Here is a 19,892-nt window from a genome sequence, read left to right as displayed (position 1 = left end):
GAAAGACAGAAGGAAGTTTGTTGTATAGGTGGCTGGAATTTTGATAGGACCCTTTTATTGTAGCTTGAAAATTTCAAAAAAAATATATTCTTTTTTCCTTTTTTTCCTCCTTCCCACCTTTCCCCTTGTTTTTTTTTTTTTTTTTCTTATTTGAGGATTCTTATTTCTAATTCCAGATTTCAACCATGGCTTTTCCTTAGATCTGCTAGAGAAATCTATTTTTCTCTTTGAAACCAGCGTTAGAAGCTGCTTAAGCTTCCTACTGGGAGAAACAACTTTTGTACTTCTCACTAACTTCTACAAACAACTTGTCAAAAACTTTCCATGTGGGAAATTCCTGTCAAGAGACGGAGCAAGTGATTCAGGATGACACAAAACGTAATCTAGAACCATGCCATATTTGCCTTGTTGGAACAAGACACTCAAATGTGCTTATTCTCTCGTGGGATCAACTGACATTTAATCACCTAAATGCTGAAAACATTAATATCTCAAAAAGAAAAGAAAAGAAAATATATCCTAACAGTCTTTGGGGAAGTTTTAAGCCATCTGCATGTTTTAACTCTCTTTTGGGAAGAAATTAATTCCTAAGATTCAGGATGACAGACATCGAATAAAGAAGACTGAAAATTCTGCATAAAACCCATTTCACTTCCACAATCTTCCAAAAGCTGGAATTTTGCACAAGGGTAAAAGGTGCTTTTAGCGGTGTTTGCTCCCTTTTTCATCTGGCATTTTTTATTTTGTGGCGATTCCACTTTCCCATAGGTTCACGATGGCCTTTGCTAGTCAACGAATCTTGCCACAAACCTCTCCCACCAGTTTCTGGGTTCTCACATTTCATCTGCAGACCCCTGAGGACTCCATTGCACCCATAAGAACAGAAGGATAGACATTTCAAAAAGCTTTAGTTCTCCTAAAGAGTTTCAGTAGTTTGTAATACTCTCCAAAGCAGGGACGGGCAACTATGGCTCCTTTACACCCTGTGAGCTAACTCCCAGAATTCCTGAGTTAATCATGGCGGATTCAGGTCTTCAACTCCCAGAATTCCTGGTTCAGAGTTGAAATCCACAGGTTGTAAAGGGACCAGAGCTGCCCACCTCTACTCCAAAGGCATCATTCCCACCGAATAAATATCTTTGAAGGAACCAAAGCTTGATACTCTTAGAAGATTGTGATCTCTTCTACATATCTGCAGATAGAAGAGAAAAGATGGAAGGATGAGGTGAAAGAAAACTTCAAAAAAATGGTGTCAGCCTGCAGAAAGACTGTCGGGCTGTTTAGTCTTTGGTTCCAGTACTTAAACCCAATATTGGCTGTTTTTCAAAGCTGGGTTAGATGTCCTACAGTACTGGAGCAATTCTGGATCCTGTTGTCTTCCTGGCCCGGGTCCTGGTTCTTTGGTCTCCAAGGTATTGATGGTGGTCAGAGGTATGCTTTGATTAGGGTCAGTCTTACGGAAGGTTTCTTGGTCTACTACCGTTCCGTTCTTGTATTTGGGGGGTGTCCCTTGGACATGGTGCTTGCCAGTCTTGTTCCGTTTGTGCAAATAGAAGAGCAGAGGTAGGATCAAAGCCAGAAGGAGGAGAATGAGACAAATGGGGAGGATGATACTGAACATGTTGGCTTCAATGAAACCCAGGATAGAAGTCCTTTCTGTCTGAGATATTGGCCCTTGGCCTGATATGGTGGTTGGAAGGACGTGGGACTTATTGGATTTAGAAGGGGGCATTTTGGATTCATAAGGCTTGGTTGTGAAAGTCTGCAAAGGGGAGGTTATGCTCTGTGGGGTAGAGCTATGGCTGCTTTCCTGGGGACCAGGCATATTGACCAAGGTGGCCCTATAGGGGGTTGAGGAGTTGAAGGTCTCAGTAATGTACCTCACCCAGCCCAAGGCAGGGGGCACACCTTTTGCAATCAGTTCAAATTGAAAGCGGTCCTCTTGGAGATTGGGCCCTGAATCTTCTGTCTCCCAGATTTCTAACCCAATCAATCCTTTCTCGAGGTCATCTTGGGTGAAAGCATTGATGGAGACAGGCCGGTCCGTGTTGCCTCTGGAGACTTTCACCAAGTTGCTCCCTTGAGGTGCTTGGAGAATTCTGAACTCAGGGATGCTGTTTGTCCTGTTGGCCAGATCGTGTGCATCCAGGACATTGGTGTTAAGCAGGACAGTGGTTCCTCTTGGCCAAAGAATCTCCTGCTGGGTTTTCACTAAGGCCTTGACTGTTACATTCACAACCCCTGAAATATTGATGGGTCCTGAGATGGCAAGGAATTGAAATTCATCTTTGGAGGAGGCCAAATCTGTGAAAGTAAAGATCACTTCTCCATTGTCCACCTGTCGTTGTGAAAAACTTCTCACGGCCTTTTGATGGACTTCCACCTGCCCATACTCTGGGTCCCTGATGAGTTCATAGAGGGTATTTTGCTCTCCTTGGTCTAAAGACCCTAGAAGATGTTTGTGAGACAGTGAAGCCATGTTCAAGTCCTGGGGTATTTCCAAGATGGTCTGATTGGTTGCCCAAGTGGTTGCTGGAAGAACCATGACTTCCAGAGAAATGGAAATTGGCTTGTTGAGTCCATCTGATACAACAAGCTTCAAAGTTCCAGTAGAACTTGTTCTATTGGCAACAAATATCAGGTGTCCTGCGTTGATGTCTGCTTGTGTGAACTGGGTTATAGCTACGGATGTATTATGGGCCTTAGCTACAAATCCAGTTGAAGATTCAGAACTAACGTTGAATTGGATTTCTTCAGGGAAACTGTCTGGATCTATGACATTCAAATGTTCTTGGGAGATCACCATGGAGGAACCTTGGAGAACTTGCAAGACTTTTCCTTGGCTGATTAGTTTTGGTGGCATCTCATTACTGTCTTTCACTGTGATGTTGAACCACCCAGAAATAATGACTTCATTTTGTGGGGGCTGAATAGATTTCTCCGAGTTATGCCGGAGCCAAGCATCAAATCTGAAATAATCATCCAGCAATCCAGGACCATTGTGAGAATATTCCAATCCACCTGCAGCAAGGTCAGATTGCAGAAAATAGGGGTGTCTCTTATTAACTCGACCATCTGGAAGAGAAAGGGCCCCATACATGGGCAATTTGGTTACCAGAAAGACCACGTCATAGGAGGTTCTCACTGGTTCCTTGGTAAGAAGGTTGGAAGCATCAAGTAATGAGATGTTGATGGCTGCACTTTGAGCTTCTGGGACAGTGAGGCCTGAAAGGGAGAAGAAAAGGAGAAACAAGGAGTGGTCATCTTGGTTCAAAACAAGGACTCTACGTAGAAGCTGCTACAGAAGAAAGAGAGAATGGACAAGGGAAGGAGAAATAGAAAAAGGGAAGAGAGTGGCAGAGAAAGAAAAAGGGTAGAAAAAGAGAAGAGAGTGGCAGAGAAGAAAGGCAGATTAAGTACAATTCAAGAAAGTAGCATCAGAAGGTTCCAGATGTCCACCTTCTGAAACTACTTTCTTGAGCTGTACTTAATCTGCCTTTCTTCGTACCTGGCCATGAGAAAATACTACAGGTTGTCTTCAACTTATCTGAAATAGTATAGGTTCTCCTGTTTGAGCAGGAGGTTGGACTAGAAGATCTCAAAGTCCCCCTTCCAGCTCTGTTCTCCTCTATCCTACATTTTGACAGCTGTCCCTGGGGGCACATGACTGACCTGTTCCAAAGTTCCTATGGCTGGTCCCTCCTGAAGTCATGCGACTTGGCATGACCTCCATTACTGTCATAAGTCGAGGACTTCTATAACTCATATTTTTTTTCAAATAACAACAGAAGATTCCTTTCCCTTTCTCCAGTGCTTCTGTTCCTGCCACCTGCTCTCATTTCTCAGAAGAGGCACTGCTAGAAATGGATCGATCTATTTCTTTATTCTTGTTATTCTGGATTCTGGTCCGTGCCTTTTTTCACGACCTCCTCTTCCCCGTTTCTACATTTTTAAAGGTAGGAATATTTGCATGTGAGCCTTTGAACATCTTTCTCCTCCGATGCTTATGATTACACCCACATTATCCTAAACTCTGAATTTTGTATGCATGCCTTTCCCACTTCATTTTTGTACCCACCCAGAAGTGGAGATCTCTGTTACAAAAACAACGAAAAAATAATAATATAAGAAGTACACAGTTGGTTGGATAACTGTGCTTTGATTCATGGATCAGCCCAACCATTGCAAAACAGCTCCACTCCCTTAAAAATCTCCCAGTCTCCTAGCAGCCACAGATCTGCTTTCTGAGCATGTCTCCACGTCTCTGTTTCTTACCTTTATTTCTCCACAGCTGAGACGAGCCCTGAGGACAGTTGGCCTCAAATGATATGATCACGCCAAAAACAAATAGATCTGTGGTCCCTGACGGAGAAGAAATTTGGAAGTGGAATTTATCCTCACGGATCCAGAAAGGTTCTGGTGGCATATCATGGTGGTATGCAATCATCCCAGCATTCACCTGTTTGCAAAAGACAAGAAGGACAGAACATTCATTAAAGAGAAAAGAAACAAGAACGTTCGTTTGGTTGGAATCTCTTATTCTCTAGCCCTTTGGGTTCTAGGTATGTCTACTTATGTCCACACAAAAGGAACCTTCTCCAGTTAGGTTTCTCTAGATATGATGGCCCTTGACTCCTATAAAACCAAGCCAGCATGAAAGGGGGTCTTTCTGGCTGGGGGCTGATGGGAGATGAAGTTCATGAGAACATCTTGTGGGAGAAAGTTGATATACAGATTACCTATTTCACTCCTTCCAAATTCTCTTCTCCTTGTATCCTTTCTCATTCTATTTTCCTGATGGAAATGCTGGTGGTGTCCCACAGCCACCAATTAAGCTCTTTCACGTTCCACTGGTATTGTTTTTCCATGGGGAGAGAGGACATCAGACCCCTGTTATGATGTTTGTCCTCCACAACTTAATTTTGATGCGCTCAGGTTATAGTAAACTGACTTTACCCCCCCTGAAAAAGTGTATGAATTTTGTGTTGCCTTTCTTCTCCCATGTTTTGGTCCTTGTTCAAAAGAACGTCCCAGGAAGAATATTGTAGGACCCAGTTTCCACATGGTTAAAAGAAAAGAGTTTCATACCACATCTGTCATCACTCAAACCAGGAAGAGATGAACATGGTTTCTCCCACCCAAAAGATTATCACTTTGACCCTCCCCTTAGAGTTGATGATCAATGCACATTATTAAGATATTTTATTAGTGGCCTACACCACACAAAAAAGCCACAAATATTTTAACCTCAGCTTGGGTGAAATTTCTCAACTCTTCTCCGTTGTTCTTCTGGCTGTTCAACAGCTTGCCAAGCTTTGGAGGCTGTTGTATGATGTAAAATAAAGACTTCTCAGCTCCTTCTTGATTGGTCACTGCTTTCAGGTTTTGACTTCTGATCGGCTCAGAAGAACCTTGAAAAACAAAAGATAGGAAGAACCGCCCCTTAGAATGCCACACAAGGAAAAGGTTGCCCATTTATGAAACCATTGGAAATGGTTTCTCCAAGTCCTAAATGCTTGATGCATTCCATATACAATATCACGTCCGTCTCATAGTGCTTACGTGCATTGACAACTTGTGAGAGTACAAGTGACTTTAATGCAGAGGAGAGGAAATTTAGTTTAATGGTAGAACTGGGGACATAGTGGAGGGGACATCAGGAGACAGGTCCTCCAGGAAGGATTTCACAGCAAAGCTGGTGACATCGTCAGTCAAGAAGAACTTGGACTCGCCTCGTCTTTCACAAAGTATAATGTTGCCTCTGAAACAGAAGGCGACAGGAGATATCTTACCTGGGCACACCATCAGATCTTGCTTGTTTTCCAGAGTGATGACAAATTTCTTTTGGGCTTTCACCAAGAAAAAGTGTCCTGGGGACATGGTCTCACCGTCGGATAGATCAAAGGAAAATCCTCCCTCCAGAGGTCCTAGAGGTGAACAACCAAAAAGAAGCTTTGAACACAAGGACATGGGGTGGGGTCATTCATACCCTAACTTCCTGACCTCTGCTACTTTTGGATATCGGATACTGCAAGTGGGACTTGTAGAAAAAAGTTGATGTGCATTTTTACTTCTGGTAGAACTAAGTCTGCTTATGCCTTTCTATTGGGATACTCCAATGTGTTGCTTACTTTTCTTTTTCATTCAGTGTTCACCAACCACTTTTTCATGGCTAATCTGTTCGCTAAAACATTCTGCTGTTTAATCTGTACTTGTGTTGTTGTTTAAACTGATTGTTCTGTCTTGCAAAAGTTAGGATTTCATATCTTGTCTTGACCATGTAAAAAGTGGCACTCCCGGCTTGAATTTACTGCGAAAGTAAGCATAATGCATATTCTGGATTGCAAGCTTCCCTTGAATGGATTTATTCAAATGGTGGCCTTGGGCTGGGCTGCAAATTAAGGATTTAAAAGTATGCCTCAGTAGGTGGAAAGACCTGGCTAATCTTGTGTAGGCTTGGAAATTAAGCAGGGTTGACCTTGGGTAGGACTGAGATGGGAGATTAACCATAGGCTAGATTGGAAATTTGAAGATCTTCTAGGAGAAGGCAAGGAGCGTTCAACAATGTCCTGATTGCTCTTTGAAATTCCTAGGAACTCAACTGAATTCAGAAGGGATTTGATGTTTGTAGGCTCTCCGCTTTTAGATATCTTTCGTGAATTCAAATCATAGGGAGTTGAGAAATATTTTTTTCATCTCATGTCTTAGTCTGGAGAAAGGTCTCAAGTACAATCTTGGCATTTTTGGGGAAGACTGAGGAGACCCATATCTGAAACTTTGAAGATCTGACAAAGCTGAACTACTTAATCCAACAATCTGACTTGGCAGAGTTGTCTACTTTGTCATCTCAGAACCCAAACCTCCTGTTCTCCTCCATTCTGGTACGGACCTTCATGGATGAACTGAACAAGATGGCTATTTATCTGGGCCTGGGTGAACCGCTGGATGGGTCTGTCAGGTGTTGATTTCAACACCACCTTCCCATTGACTGGAGTCCTGATGGAATAGGTGACTTCTTCTAGAGGGGTGTCTTCATCTTCACTTTGGAGCATCTCAGGGGTGATCTCGGCAGTGCCTCCTTCTTCAACCTGGCAGGAAAGATGAAGAGAACACTGGAGTCAGTCACCAACCCAACTCTGAGCCTGACTATGATATGGGCGAGATTAAAAATGCTTCGGTTGAGGAGAACTCAGAAACTTCCACCTCTGACCCTGAAAACTCATTTAACGTTTGTTTGTTTCAGTTTGTTTTGGTTGCTGGCATTAAGCAAGAATCGAAGCAGGAATAAATCCTGAGTTGCTACAAGTCCTTGAAAGCAAAACAATTAAAGAAAAAAAAAAGAATCCCAGAAAAATTCTGGCCCCTGAATGATCTTGTTGAGCATCTGTTCAAGAATGAGATCATACAGAATGAGGACATCGCCTTCGGTCATGTTGGATTTAGTCTTTCTTAACAACATGTTCCCCCTCAATTTTGTTCTCCACAACATCCTATCTCTCAAAATAAAACTAAACAACAACAACAACAAAAAAAAAAACCCTCCGTGTGGAAATTGTCCTCCTTCTGGCCTAAGGTCCGGCTCCATCTTTTCTGCTGACCCAATGGGCATGTCTTTCAGGAGTTGGCCCTTGACACCACGTATCCTGATCTGCTGGAGAAGGAGAAGCAGAATGCCATCTTTCCTGGCAATGCTCCTCTGGAATTTTGCAGCCCAGATTTGGTATTTTTAAAATTCTTTGGGGGATTAATTTTGGAATCCGTTTATAGCCGAACTGAGTGAAGAGACTTGGCGCTCATAAATATCTAGGGACTCTGCTGGCCAGCCTTTGGTTGCAATCATTATTCTTTGTTTGGATTAACACAAAGGTCCTTGCTAAGTCATCCCAACCCTAGGCAGTCAGTTCTTTATTAATCCCAGAAGAAAGGAAGGGAAGGGAAGAAATCCCCAATGGTAGGATTGAACGGGCTGCAACCCATGAACGAGAGACCTTGGATAGTCCTCTGTCAAAGATATTCCTACCAGTAGAGGAGAGTTTTCCAACTTTGGGGGATCAGATCTCATAATAAATAATAATTCCCAGAACCCCTGATCAAGAAACAAAGCTCCGGTGATTCAAAACGTCCTGCCTTTGAGTAAATGTTTTCCTTTTTCCTCTTGTACATTAAACAAAAATCATCTTGCCCATAACTTGTTTTGCAAGTTGGAAATCGTTGCATAGATTTCTACTGCCATCTTGCGACCAACTTCTTACACTGCTAGGCAAAAGATGGCAAAAAGAATAAAATGTTTTTTGCGCAATCCCTTCCAGGGGATGTTGATTCACTTAACAACTGCTCTGGTTAGCGGTGGATATTCTGGTTCCAACTATGGTTGCACATTGAGGACTATCTGTAAGGAGGACCTTACAAGGCTGAAAGAAATTCAGCCTCAGCAAAAGAATACCCGTTGGGTCACAAAGAGTTGGAGGTAATTCAACAAGTGAAAAACAGCCACAATAAATATCTATTTTAAGTTACTTCCATTGATTACGCCAAGAGCTGTAGGTGTTTCCATGACCATCCGAAGCCTCCACCTAATAGCTATAATTAGAATAACATTTCTGAGGACCACCCATTGGGGTGACCTCAAAATTCCATCCATCGCACTGGAAGTAAATACCTGCAGTTCTGTGTTGACCGTTAGCACCGGTGCCTCATCATTGACTGGAGAGATGCTAACGGAGATGGTCTTGGGTTGACTCTGTTGATTAACTTCAGAAACATTAGCAATGACTGTGAATCGGTCAGTCAAGGACTCGCTTCCATCATGTACATATTTGATGAGCTGATTCTCTACCTAAACGCAAAGAGGACATCATGATAAGGGTTAGGGTTCTACCCATTTCACGTTTATTTCAAAAGCACCATGGAGAAATTAAATTTCAATTAAACTTGGATGGTTTAATTCTAAAATCTAGAAACCCAGAGATGTGGCCTATTAGATGGACAATATTGGATGCGTAGTCTTTGAACCCATGGACAAATGTTTAATTTGGTAGTTCTGTTTGCATGACCTGCTTAACATATTGTGTTGAGTCAAGAGGAACACGGGATCAGTTGACCCAGCCAGTTAAGCCTAAAGAGATTAGACATGATCCCAAATAATCTAGAGCGAGGATATCACAAAGTGAGCCAATGTAAGGCAACTTTTTATATACCAAGACTGCATCCAGCAAAGGTGCATGCTCATATAATGAATTCCATATAATGGATGACTACCAACAACAAACAACAGCCACATTTTACATTAAAAGAAAAACGCCCTTTTATTTTCCTGGTGGAGGTAGTTTTCTTTTGCATACAAATATAGAAGTGCACCACCTGCAGATTGGAGAACTATGGGTACTCCTTGATTTTCGACCTCAGTGGAGCCCGCCCGTTATAGACGTAAATCATGATGGTCGTAAAGACCTAAAGAATTAGTATTCATCCCATTCAACTTGAGCTTTTCAAAGGTGATAGTAAATCCTGCATTATTTTTAAGCCAGCAGAGATATTTCAAGAGGCCTAGAATGAATGAACACGTAACATTATTTATTTCAAATTAAAAGAGATTGTGTTGCTTCCTACCTCATACCAGGAGAAAACATTCAAACTGCCCTCTTCAGGTCTTTCCATATTCTGGAAGGTGCCATGCTCTGGTATCTCGACAACCACAAATTCTACATCGAAAGATGAAGAGTAAGTGCTGGGAATATTCAGAATGTCCATGGAAAGCACTTGGCTATGGCCTTCAGTCACTGTGAAGTTATGAACCACCAGAGGAACTGAAATCGGAAGGATCTCCAGGTCTACCACTACCCCTACCAGAGCATCTACTCCATCCGCATTAACATCAACTGTGAAATGATCCCTCTGGATCTCAGGACTGGAATGGAGAAAGATAACTTTGCCTTCATTTACATCTTCCTGGGTGAAGGTCTGGATGGGATCCAGGCTTCGAGGTTCATCGGACGCATGGTTTGGAGACAAAGCCATCAGAAACCCCGAGTTGGGAGAGTTGATGATTGTATAGATGATGTTTTGGGGTTCAACTTCATCATGCTCGACCTGCAAATTGGATGGAGAAGAAAAAGTTTGAAATCTCTTTTGTTTCACCCTGATCACATTTGATGGTGATTTACTTTCTTGATAATAAGGGAGATTCATGAATGGAACCAATTGCTTTCATGATAAGCTTTATAGTAAACAACTGCCTCTCTTGATGTAATAAACTCTGGTGAGCTTAGGTAGCCTACAAGAACTTCTGGCACTTCTATGACTCTACAAATTACAAGATTGCTATCTAAATTTCCTTAAACAATACGTCTTAAAGACCTCTTAATTTGTAAATTCACAGAATATTCCCATTCTTCTTGCTTTCTTCTTATTTTCTAATCTCAAAAATTCTTTTCTGAAAAGGCAACTGGATTATGTTTTTTCTTTGAGGAAGAAACTGTTTCGCTTCTCATCCAAGAAGCTTCATCGGTTCCGATTGGACGGTAGGGAGGATTGAAAGCTGGAATCAGAACTAATGAAGCTTCTCGGATAGAAGCAAAACATCTTTTTCCTCAAGCAAAAAAACAAAAAACAAAACCAACAACCCCAAAGTCCAGTTGTCTTTTGAAAAAGCACTTTTGAGATGACCTGGGTGACTGAGAATCTTCATAGAGACTTTTTTTTAGTCTTGAGGGAAGGAAAAATAAATCTAGAAACAACAAAAATAGGCCAAATATAGCTTACCAGCAAGTAGTCATCTTTAATTGCCATTGCTTCTCCTTGGAGGACATGTATCTTCTCGTTGTGGACAAGATTGAGTGGGTCAGGATGGGAATCTGCTAATATGGTAATCTTCAGCGTCTCTTCCACAGACACCTGATTTGTTTCAACAGAAAAATGAATAGCATCCTGGGACTTCCTGCTCCTGTTGTGATGGTAATTAATATCTCCTGCCAGAAGGTCCTTTTTTGTAAAAGATGATACTTCCTGGCCACCTCGTAGCAACATTCCTGACATGGGTGGGGTCAAGATACGGAAGAGAATGTCTTGGTCATTCCTGATGTCCATGTTGGTTTCCAACCTGAGGATAGAGGAGTCAATGGCCTCTTGGCTACCTTGGTGAATAACCAAGCCAGTATGGTTGACCTTGAGGTAAGGATCTGAAGCTTGCACTTCCAGAAGTGTTGTGATCTGGTGTAGACCATCAGAAACCTGGAACTGAATCCAGCCTCGGTCAGCTCCTGAGTGGACAAAGAGGATTTTTTTCTTCCTCAAGTCATCTTGAGTGAAGCGATAGAGCTGGCTATTTCTATCATCTGCAGCAATGATGTTACCAAAAAGAATATCTTTTCTTACCAACACCAGCTGGGCATCTGAGAAGCCTGAATCTTCATCGATAAAGGCTATGTCTTCTGTGGTCATCAGGCGCTGACCTTTACGTACCACGTTGAAGACCTTGTTAACCACCTGAACTGGGGGGTGGTCATTGACGGGCTGAATGGAGACCCTGAAGACACCTCTCACTTCCTCAGCCTCTGAGTCAAAGCTTCCTTCCTCCTGCTTGATGGCTACAAATGGGATGTCGTCTTCTAGAGTCTCAGAATCATCATGCTGGTAGACAAGGCGACCTTGTAGGATGTCTTCATTTGTGAATGCTGTGATTGTCTCCTTCCTGGTCGACCCGGGCTCAGAGGTCCTCCAGATGAGCTTCCCATGCGTGGGACCATCTATCACCTCATACATGTAGTTGATGCTGTTGGCACTCTTGACAAACAAGTAGTCCTTGGTAATGATGGCCTGTCCTCCTTCTAAAACGGACAAAAGGACATTGGTCAAGACAGGAGTATCTGGATCTCCCCCTATTTCTATTTTGTAAGAATATACAGGGGAATAATAGGGTTTAGCCATGACCCGGAACTGGAACACATCTTCCGTTTCTTTGGAGTCTCTAACCGTTGCAATGTAACTCACTTGTCCTCTCTGTAAATCCTCCTGGGTAAAATTCAAGCCCTCAGCCAGCCTGGTGCCCTGAAGTTCAAGATTCCCCTTTTTGGGTGGATGAAGGATCACATAGTGGAAAGTCACTTGCTCAGAATCTGGTTCTCCCAAAGCTGCCTGCAGTTCAGCGGATGTGATATTTTTCTCTTTCTTGTTTTTCATCTGGAGGGGGACCATCGTTTTCATCCTGATGGCAGCCCTTTTAACTCTGATGGGGAAGGTGTTGTTTCTGAGGATCTTCTGGCCCACCTGGACGGTAAACAGCAGCTTCTCAATCACGTCTTCTACTTGATGTTCGTCATCTGTGCTAGCATACTGGATGCGTCCTTGGTCAATATCCTGCTGGTAAAAAGATTCGGTTTTCTTCCACTCTCCGCTCATCCCTCCTTGCTTCTGGAGCTCACCATACTGGAGAGGGGAGGCCAAGCGATACAACACAGGCACTTTTTGCTGGACTGCATTAAGAGCCACAGAAAGGTTGGCTTTGGTTATTGAAGCGTTGTCCCCTTGTAGGATAACGAGTCCCGTGTTGTTGTGGACCTGGATATCTGGCTCCACTGCATCTATCCTCAAGGTAGCCACTGGACTCATCGCCATGCCATCGTTCACTTGGATGGTAAGGGCAGATACAGGCCCATCTTGATGGACATAGACCACCTGGCCTGCTTCCAGATCTCTACAGGAAAACTCCTCAATTGGGACTCCAGGTTGGAAGTCGTACTCCAGATATCCTTCTTCCATTCTCTTCCCACCAAGCACTTGGAATCGCAAGCTGTCACAGGGGGTATCGTCATCATGGGCTTGAAAGATGGCTGGGTTGAGATGCTTGCGTGTGTGTTCCAGGATGACCATGGAATCTCCATGTGGAAAAACCACTTCGGGAGCATCATTGACGGGGTTGATCTTAATGGGGAGCAAATATATCTGGCCTTGCCACAAGCACTCTGGAATATCTCCTCTGGCAGTCACGGTGACCTCCAAGAGCAGCTGGTCCATGGGGCCCTCGGAACCATCATGAACATACTTGACCTTCCGATTCACAATGTCCAAGAGAGTGAACTTGCCTCTGCTCCTGACTTTGGAGAGGTTTAATTCCAGCTGCCCATGTCTTGGGTCTGTAGTGACGCTGAAGAGAACTTGAGACTGTCTGATGTTGGCACGGTTGAGGTCAATGGTCGGCTGAGTGTGCCACCACTCCAAAAAAGCCGTGCCTCCTTCAGCAACTATCAGGGGACTGATGTTCAATAGTTTGGTGAAATTAGTAAAGACTGGGGACAAGCTAGAATCTGGACGACAGGGCTCTACAACGGAGCCCTGCCAACTATCTAGAGGAGAGCTTGTGGTGGCCTCATCCTGTTCATAAACATTGTCATAGTCTGAGTACTGATCTGACTTTCCACAGCCAGCACTTATGTCTTTAGTCACAAGAGCTTCTCGTAGGCTCATCCTCTCCTCATTAATCCTCAAGTCCTCTATACAACCCACAAAGGAGTTATTGAAGAAGCTGTTTGCAGTTGTGAAGCCCAGTCCGCGGTCTCTCATTCTGCTGGCAGCCTTCTCATTCAGACCGCCGAGAAAAAGAGGTCCTTGAAGATCAAAGTAGCTGTGGATCCCCTTGCTAGAGGTCTGTGAGACATAGTAATCAACCAGGACCTCAAATTTTCGATTGTCCATGTAGATCTTGACGTAGTGGTCCTGCTCGTTGCTGAGGTAGATGTTGTTGTGAAGCAGTACCAGGCCATTCCCTTTCTCCACCAGACCTCTTAAATGTCCATCAAAGATTTCCAGGTAGAAGAAATCCTTTTCCAGCCCCGATTGGTAAAACAGAGGGGCCTGTTTGACACTTGTGGTGATTACAAACTCTATGGTTCCTTCGTTCCTTGCATTCCAACCAGGAAACGCGATGTAAGAGTTTGATCCTAGGAATCCCAAAGGAACCTCAGGGCCAGCAGAGAATTCTTCACTGCATCCCTCACGGATGCCAGGGGTTGCTTTGACGCCAGTGCCAGTTGCCAGTGCAGATAGGACATCTTGATCATTAAATGTCAGAGTATGGAGACAGCCCCGGAACGACAAAGTCACTCCAGTGAGGTACGGCAATGCCAGGCTTCCTGTACCTGCCACGTAGAGCCCATAATCAATGTCCAATTCTTGAAGAGGCTCTGGAATTTCTGTGGAGGCATTAAAGAGCCCATCCACAATCAAGATCATCTTGCCATCCGTCACCAGAAGATCAACATCATGAGTCACAAGGTTGTTGAGTTGTACTTCTGCTGGAGACCTGACAGAGAGTTCTCCTGAGCCCAGGTCCATCCTGGCCTGCACAAAGAGAACACAAAACGGCATCAGAAACACACTGGACAGCCAGATTCCGTCTTCTGGAGCATGGGGAGAACTTTGCTAGCTGCCTTGATGGGGACAAGAGGACTTCACTGGCACAAACCAAGAAGGAAATAGTCTTTTTTCAAACTCCTTTCTGTGCCAAATCTACACCGTTCCTTTCCAAACAAACAAGGAAAAACAATGTTCTCCTTCTGACATTCAAAATGTAGACCCACCCCCCACCCGGACGTAAAGCTCCCTTGTTCTTCCAGCTTAATTCTTAATTAATCACAGGCTTTTCTGCAGTCCGTAATTGCAAGCTTGTTCCCCAAGGCTCCTATTCCCTCTCTTCCCCTTCCTTTTTAGCTCCAAGCAATGGAACAGCAATAGAACGAATATAAGTATCGGGTCTTCCGCCTTAAGCAGAGGGTTGGACTAGAAGACATCCAAGGTCCCTCCCAACCTATTATTCTATTATTCTGCCTTCCAAATATTCCGTTTACCTCCTCCCTCCGAGACAGGGAGATATTTTGCTGACCTGCAGGACCCCAGCACGGAGCTCTAGGAGAAGGTAGTCCTTTTGCCCAGCAGCTAAGAAGAGAAGAGCGCTGTGATAGCTGGTGAGGAACTGCACGTGAAGATGGATGGTACTGTAGGTGTGAACCAAGGGGATCTCCACATGGTCGTCTCCAAAAAAAGACACTGAAAAAGAAGCAATGTTTAGAGAGATGTTCCTCACCCCCAACCGTTTCTTGCAAAAAAACAAAACAAAAACCAGATGGATTAGACAATTAATTTTGGGGGTAAGTTCAGTGAGGCCCTTGAGAATATTTCCTGCAAATGCAACGGGAGAACGGATTTTTTGGGGGGTTGGCTGGAGGAAAATCAAGAAAACCTTCAAGAGGTAAACGTTGCAGTACCAGTCGCAGACATTAGATGGGGAGGCAACTCCATAGCATCTTTGAAGGCCAGTTTCTTGAACACTTGACCATCTCAACTCCAAGGATAGGTTAGCTATTGACGGAAACCTATTTATCAGTTGATTGGATCTAAACCTTTACAAAACCCGGCTCTTTCTTAATTTGTGACAGAGCTCAGTTTTTTCAAGACCTGAAAAGAAAGAATAGATGCAACATCGCCCAAGGAAGACATTGCAAGTTGAGTAACACTAACCAGAGATCGTGCATTTGGGCAGGAGCGGAGAATGCTTTTGTCTGAGGGCCATATTACTTGGATTTTTAAAAACAGCCTGCGAGAGAGACCAAATATATATTTGACAAGTTTCAGGAGAACTTGTCCCTGACAAGAGTGAACCTTGAAAGCTTTGTTATCGTCAGCATTGGGCTGTGGGAGAGGTGGGTCCATCTGTTCTTCTGACAAATCACAGAACCCCAAAGTTGGTAGGAATCTTGGAGGTCTATTAGTCCAAATCCTGACCAGATCAGGAATCCCCAGATTGTCCCAGACCAGTGTTTCTCAACGTTAGCAGCTTTAACATGGGTGGACTTCAGGTCCCAGAATTCTCCAGCCAGCTTGCTGGGAGTTGAAGTCCACACATCTTAAAGTTGCTAACGTTGAGAAACATTGTCCCAGACAATTGACTATCCAACCTTTGATTAAAAACCTCAAGCCATGGAATCTCCACAGCAGCAGGAGGCAGATGTTGTCACCCACACCACTCCGAGGAAAGGTCTTCTAGCCCCCTCCCCAATGAACTACTCCCTGTCCACTAAGGCCCAACTACTTTCTCTGAAGAAGAGAACAGCTTTGTGCGTTTCTTCTCTCTGCGAGATTTCGAGGACGAGATTCGCAGGGAGAAGGGATGAACTGCGAAGACAGCAATTCATTTCAAGAGTGGGTGTGTTAACTATACAGCTTCTTGGTCAGATTCCAGGCAGAAGGAGGACAAATGACCAATTTTCTGAAAAAAACCCTGTTCTTTCTATTTAAGGATTGCAGAAGAAATTAATTCTATTTACGTCTGATGCTGCAGATTTACTCAAACGTGCATTTTAGTGCCAATATTGTGACATGAGACGCAATTAGCTTTTGGAAGCTGCACTTTTCTCAACTGTGTACTCTAATTGCCCAACGTTAAAGAATGTGCAGATTTTGCATGACTGGGGAATTCTGGGAGTTGGAGTCTATTTATCTTAAAGCTGCCAAGACTGAGGAAAGACTGGCCTAGTTTCTACCCACCTTTGGCCTGTTCAGACAATTCAAAGCTATGCACTTGGACAAAGCAACCTTCCTCCTCCTCCACTTCCTCCTCTCTCCTTCCTCTTCCCTCCTCCTCCTTCCCCTTCCCTCTCTCCTCCTCCTTCCTTCTGATTATGATGTCCTCAGAATTCCTTACAACTCTCTCTGCTCCCATTGCTTTGTGCAATCTTTTAATCTAGAAAGCAGGGAGACTTTTAAGATCTGATGGAACCTTGTCCTCATTTTCAAATACTCTAAGGACTGGGATGTCACCAGGCCATGAGACTTCTTGCTCAGCCTGAAGATTGACACTTGGGCTTGGTGTCTGGAGTCCCAAACCTACCCAGCCCTTTGCAAAACGGAGAGATTAGCTTCCCTTTTTATCTGCAGAGGACGTTGAAGGTCAACCTTCAGTTATAAACCTTCTGCTTCCCTTTGGTGAAAAGGCAGCTGCTACCTTATTAGACCCAGAAGAAATTACATATCTCAAAGAAGTAGAACCCACCTAAAACAAGGAGCACATTGCTTGTTCTTAGCGTTACATCTTAAAAAAAAAAATTAGAACACCATGTTTTAAAAATTCAGCAAGACCATGCCTATCATTTTGTATTAAATTGGAAAAGAAGTGTCTTCCAGCATGTTAACAGGAAAATTATACTTAGTGTTACATTTTGGTTTTCTATGTTTAATAATTTCTGGAGTTGCTGATTTCTGAAAACAATTCTATTGGCCCTCCTGTAATTATTTCTATGAGTATTTTGACATTTCGGTCTCATTCCAGGTTTTAATTAAGACATATCTTCATTTCTGAGAACTGCATCTTTCATTTTAGGAAAATAGAATACCACATTTATCGTTCGCCTGTCCTCTTTAGAATCCCAGGAACAAGTAGAATTTGAGAAGAACATTACGTTTAAAAAGCCATTTTTAAAACATATAAGAGACAGTGAAAGCAAATGATTTCTCCTTTAATAAATGCTCATTGTCTACATTCCCCACTCTGGTATAAAGCTGACAAGATCATTTATTGATTTCCAGCATGTATTAGAGGAAGCACTACAAACGGTATGAAATGGATGCAGGGAAATTTGAAACCATTATATCTATTTGTACCGACTTCATATCAGATCGAATACAAACTGCGAATATCAAACACCCGATAAATATTACAGCTCACTAGAAACCCAGCCAAGGAGAGTTATTTGCAGTTCACATTTTTTCAAGTTGGCTGGAGAGCCAAGATCCATTTTTTTTCATTCATCTTCATAGACAGAGTCACCATAATAGTAATCACCCTAACCCTGACCATAGACTGAGGTGGGGCCTTGCTAGAATGTCTCCATGGCCTTTTTCATATCAACCTTTTTCAAAGATGGCTTAACAAGTATCTGTAGAGATTCACCTTAATCCAGCCCATGGTTGTCCCTAAGATGCTTTTTCAAAAGGCAACTGGACTTCCTTGGTTTTTGCTTGAAGATGTTGAAAACTTGAAGACCTATTTTTGCTTCAGAAGTTTCTTGGATGAAAAGATAAACATCTTCAAGCAAAAATAAAGGAAGCCCAGTCGTCTTTTGAAAAAGCACCTTTGGGGCATGGCTTGACAAGTGAAGTAAAACATTGAGTAAGACATGCTCTAGTGGGTTTTTCCTTCTATGCAACAGAAAACCCTACATCACCAGACTTGAAATTTTGGGCTTGGACAACCTTGAACTACGCCGCCAATGGTTGGACTTAAGCGTAGTACACAAAATTATCTGCTACAATGTCCTACCAGCCAATGACCACTTCAGCTTCAACCGCAACAATACAAGAGCACAAAACAGATACAAACTCAATGTAAACCACTCCAAACTTGATTGCAGAAAGTACGACTTCAGCAACCGAGTGGTCAAGGCCTGGAATGAACTACCTGACTCTGTTGTTACATCCTCAAACCCCCCCACTCCTTTAACCTCAAACTATCCGCTGTGGACCTCACCCCATTCCTAAGAGGTCTGTAAGGGGCATGCATAAGTGCACAATTGTGCCTACTGTCCCTGTCTTATTGTCCCCATTTATTCGTACCTATTTCCTGTATTCTTACCCATGTTTATACTTATATCTATTATCTTGTAAGCGATTGACAAATCAAATAAATAAGTAAATGTTCTTTCTGGATGGGTTTCTATCAGCACTTAATCAAATAAAGGGAATTAACTTATTTGTACAACACATGGAATCACCTGACGAAATCAGATGGTTTACATGATACGCTAAATTACACTTTGTTTCGTTTCCCTACCAATTACCCAAGATTAAAGCTAGCTAATCCTAAAGGATATCAACCCTGACTCTCCTTTGGAAGGACAGATACTGAAGCTGAAGCGGAAATATTTTGGCCACCAAATGAGAAGAGAGAAGACCTTGATGCTGGGAAAGATGGAAGGTAAAAGGAGGAGGGGACAACAGAGGATGAGATGGTTAGATAGTGTCATTACACAATCAACATGAGTTTGAGCAAACTCTGGGAGACGTGGAGGACAGAGGGAGCTGGTGTGCTTTGGTCCACGGGGTCGCAAAGAATCGGACATGACTTTGCAACTGAACAACAACGAAGCTAACTAAGGTTGGCATGTCTTGTTGGATATTTCATGACCTGATCCATTTTCTTGTTATGCCTTTGAAATCAGCTGTTCTGTGTCTCATATCCCCAATCAGATCTCACATTGTTTGCCCTCGTCTTCCATATTTCCAGAAAATGGTCCAACCTTGGAGATACTAGTATTTGGATCGTAGACCACTTTTTCCTGAAGACGAGCCTCAACAGTGATTGCAGGGAGTGATAACTCGTCTTTTTAGGGCTATTGTGTGGTTCTTTTTCCCCTGTCCCCAAATTACTAGCTCCCCAAGTTACAACTAGTTCTTATTCCCTGCTTCAAACCTCTGTTAGAGCTTTCTGCTTCATCAGAGCATATGATGAGTATTGGCAGGGCAATCAGACAGAAGAAACCGTGCAATGTTTTCCAAACTCCCAATTTGCACAAACAATAGTGACAATGCCGTAGCTTTCCCCCGCAATCTTTCTCCTATAAATGGTGTCCTTCAGCCTCCTGTAATAATGTTCCTCAACCTGAGCTGGCCAGAGAAGTTGGAAGTCCAAGGTTGAGGAACACTGTCCTAGAATTTATTCTCCACATCATGACTGGTTGGAAATCCAAAAATGAATTCCAATGTATATTTTGTGGTAGCTTGTCCTCCCAATACACAAAACTCAGATGGTCGTTTCTCCAAAGAAGCATCCAAGGCAGGACTCACTCTCCTCTTTGGCCCCCAGGCCAACTCATTTTATAAATCGTTTAGGAATTCTATTTTCCCCT

At 43.1% G+C, this 19,892-nt stretch overlaps 1 protein-coding gene across 1 annotated transcript in view; it reads right to left on the bottom strand.

Moving 5' to 3' along the window:
• Positions 1-1,153: 1,153 nt before the first annotated feature.
• CSPG4 (chondroitin sulfate proteoglycan 4) overlaps positions 1,154-19,892 on the bottom strand; it is a 41,919-nt gene continuing 23,180 nt past the window's right edge. Inside the window, exons 2-10 of the mRNA XM_026709758.2 lie at positions 14,876-15,039; positions 10,762-14,334; positions 9,610-10,089; positions 8,660-8,836; positions 6,890-7,088; positions 5,793-5,927; positions 5,248-5,411; positions 4,276-4,459; positions 1,154-3,225 (exon numbers count right to left, since the gene is read on the bottom strand). Coding sequence (XP_026565543.1) covers positions 1,301-3,225; positions 4,276-4,459; positions 5,248-5,411; positions 5,793-5,927; positions 6,890-7,088; positions 8,660-8,836; positions 9,610-10,089; positions 10,762-14,334; positions 14,876-15,039 — 7,001 coding nt within the window. The 3' untranslated portion in view covers positions 1,154-1,300. The remainder of the gene's footprint in view (positions 3,226-4,275; positions 4,460-5,247; positions 5,412-5,792; positions 5,928-6,889; positions 7,089-8,659; positions 8,837-9,609; positions 10,090-10,761; positions 14,335-14,875; positions 15,040-19,892) is intronic.

Source organism: Pseudonaja textilis, chromosome 13 (genome assembly GCF_049901715.1).
Source record: "Pseudonaja textilis isolate UNSWEBS1 chromosome 13, rPseTex1.2, whole genome shotgun sequence".
NCBI lineage: Eukaryota > Metazoa > Chordata > Lepidosauria > Squamata > Elapidae > Pseudonaja > Pseudonaja textilis.
The sequence above is the reverse complement of the archived record's forward strand: the minus strand, read 5'-3'. Positions and strand labels throughout refer to the sequence as shown.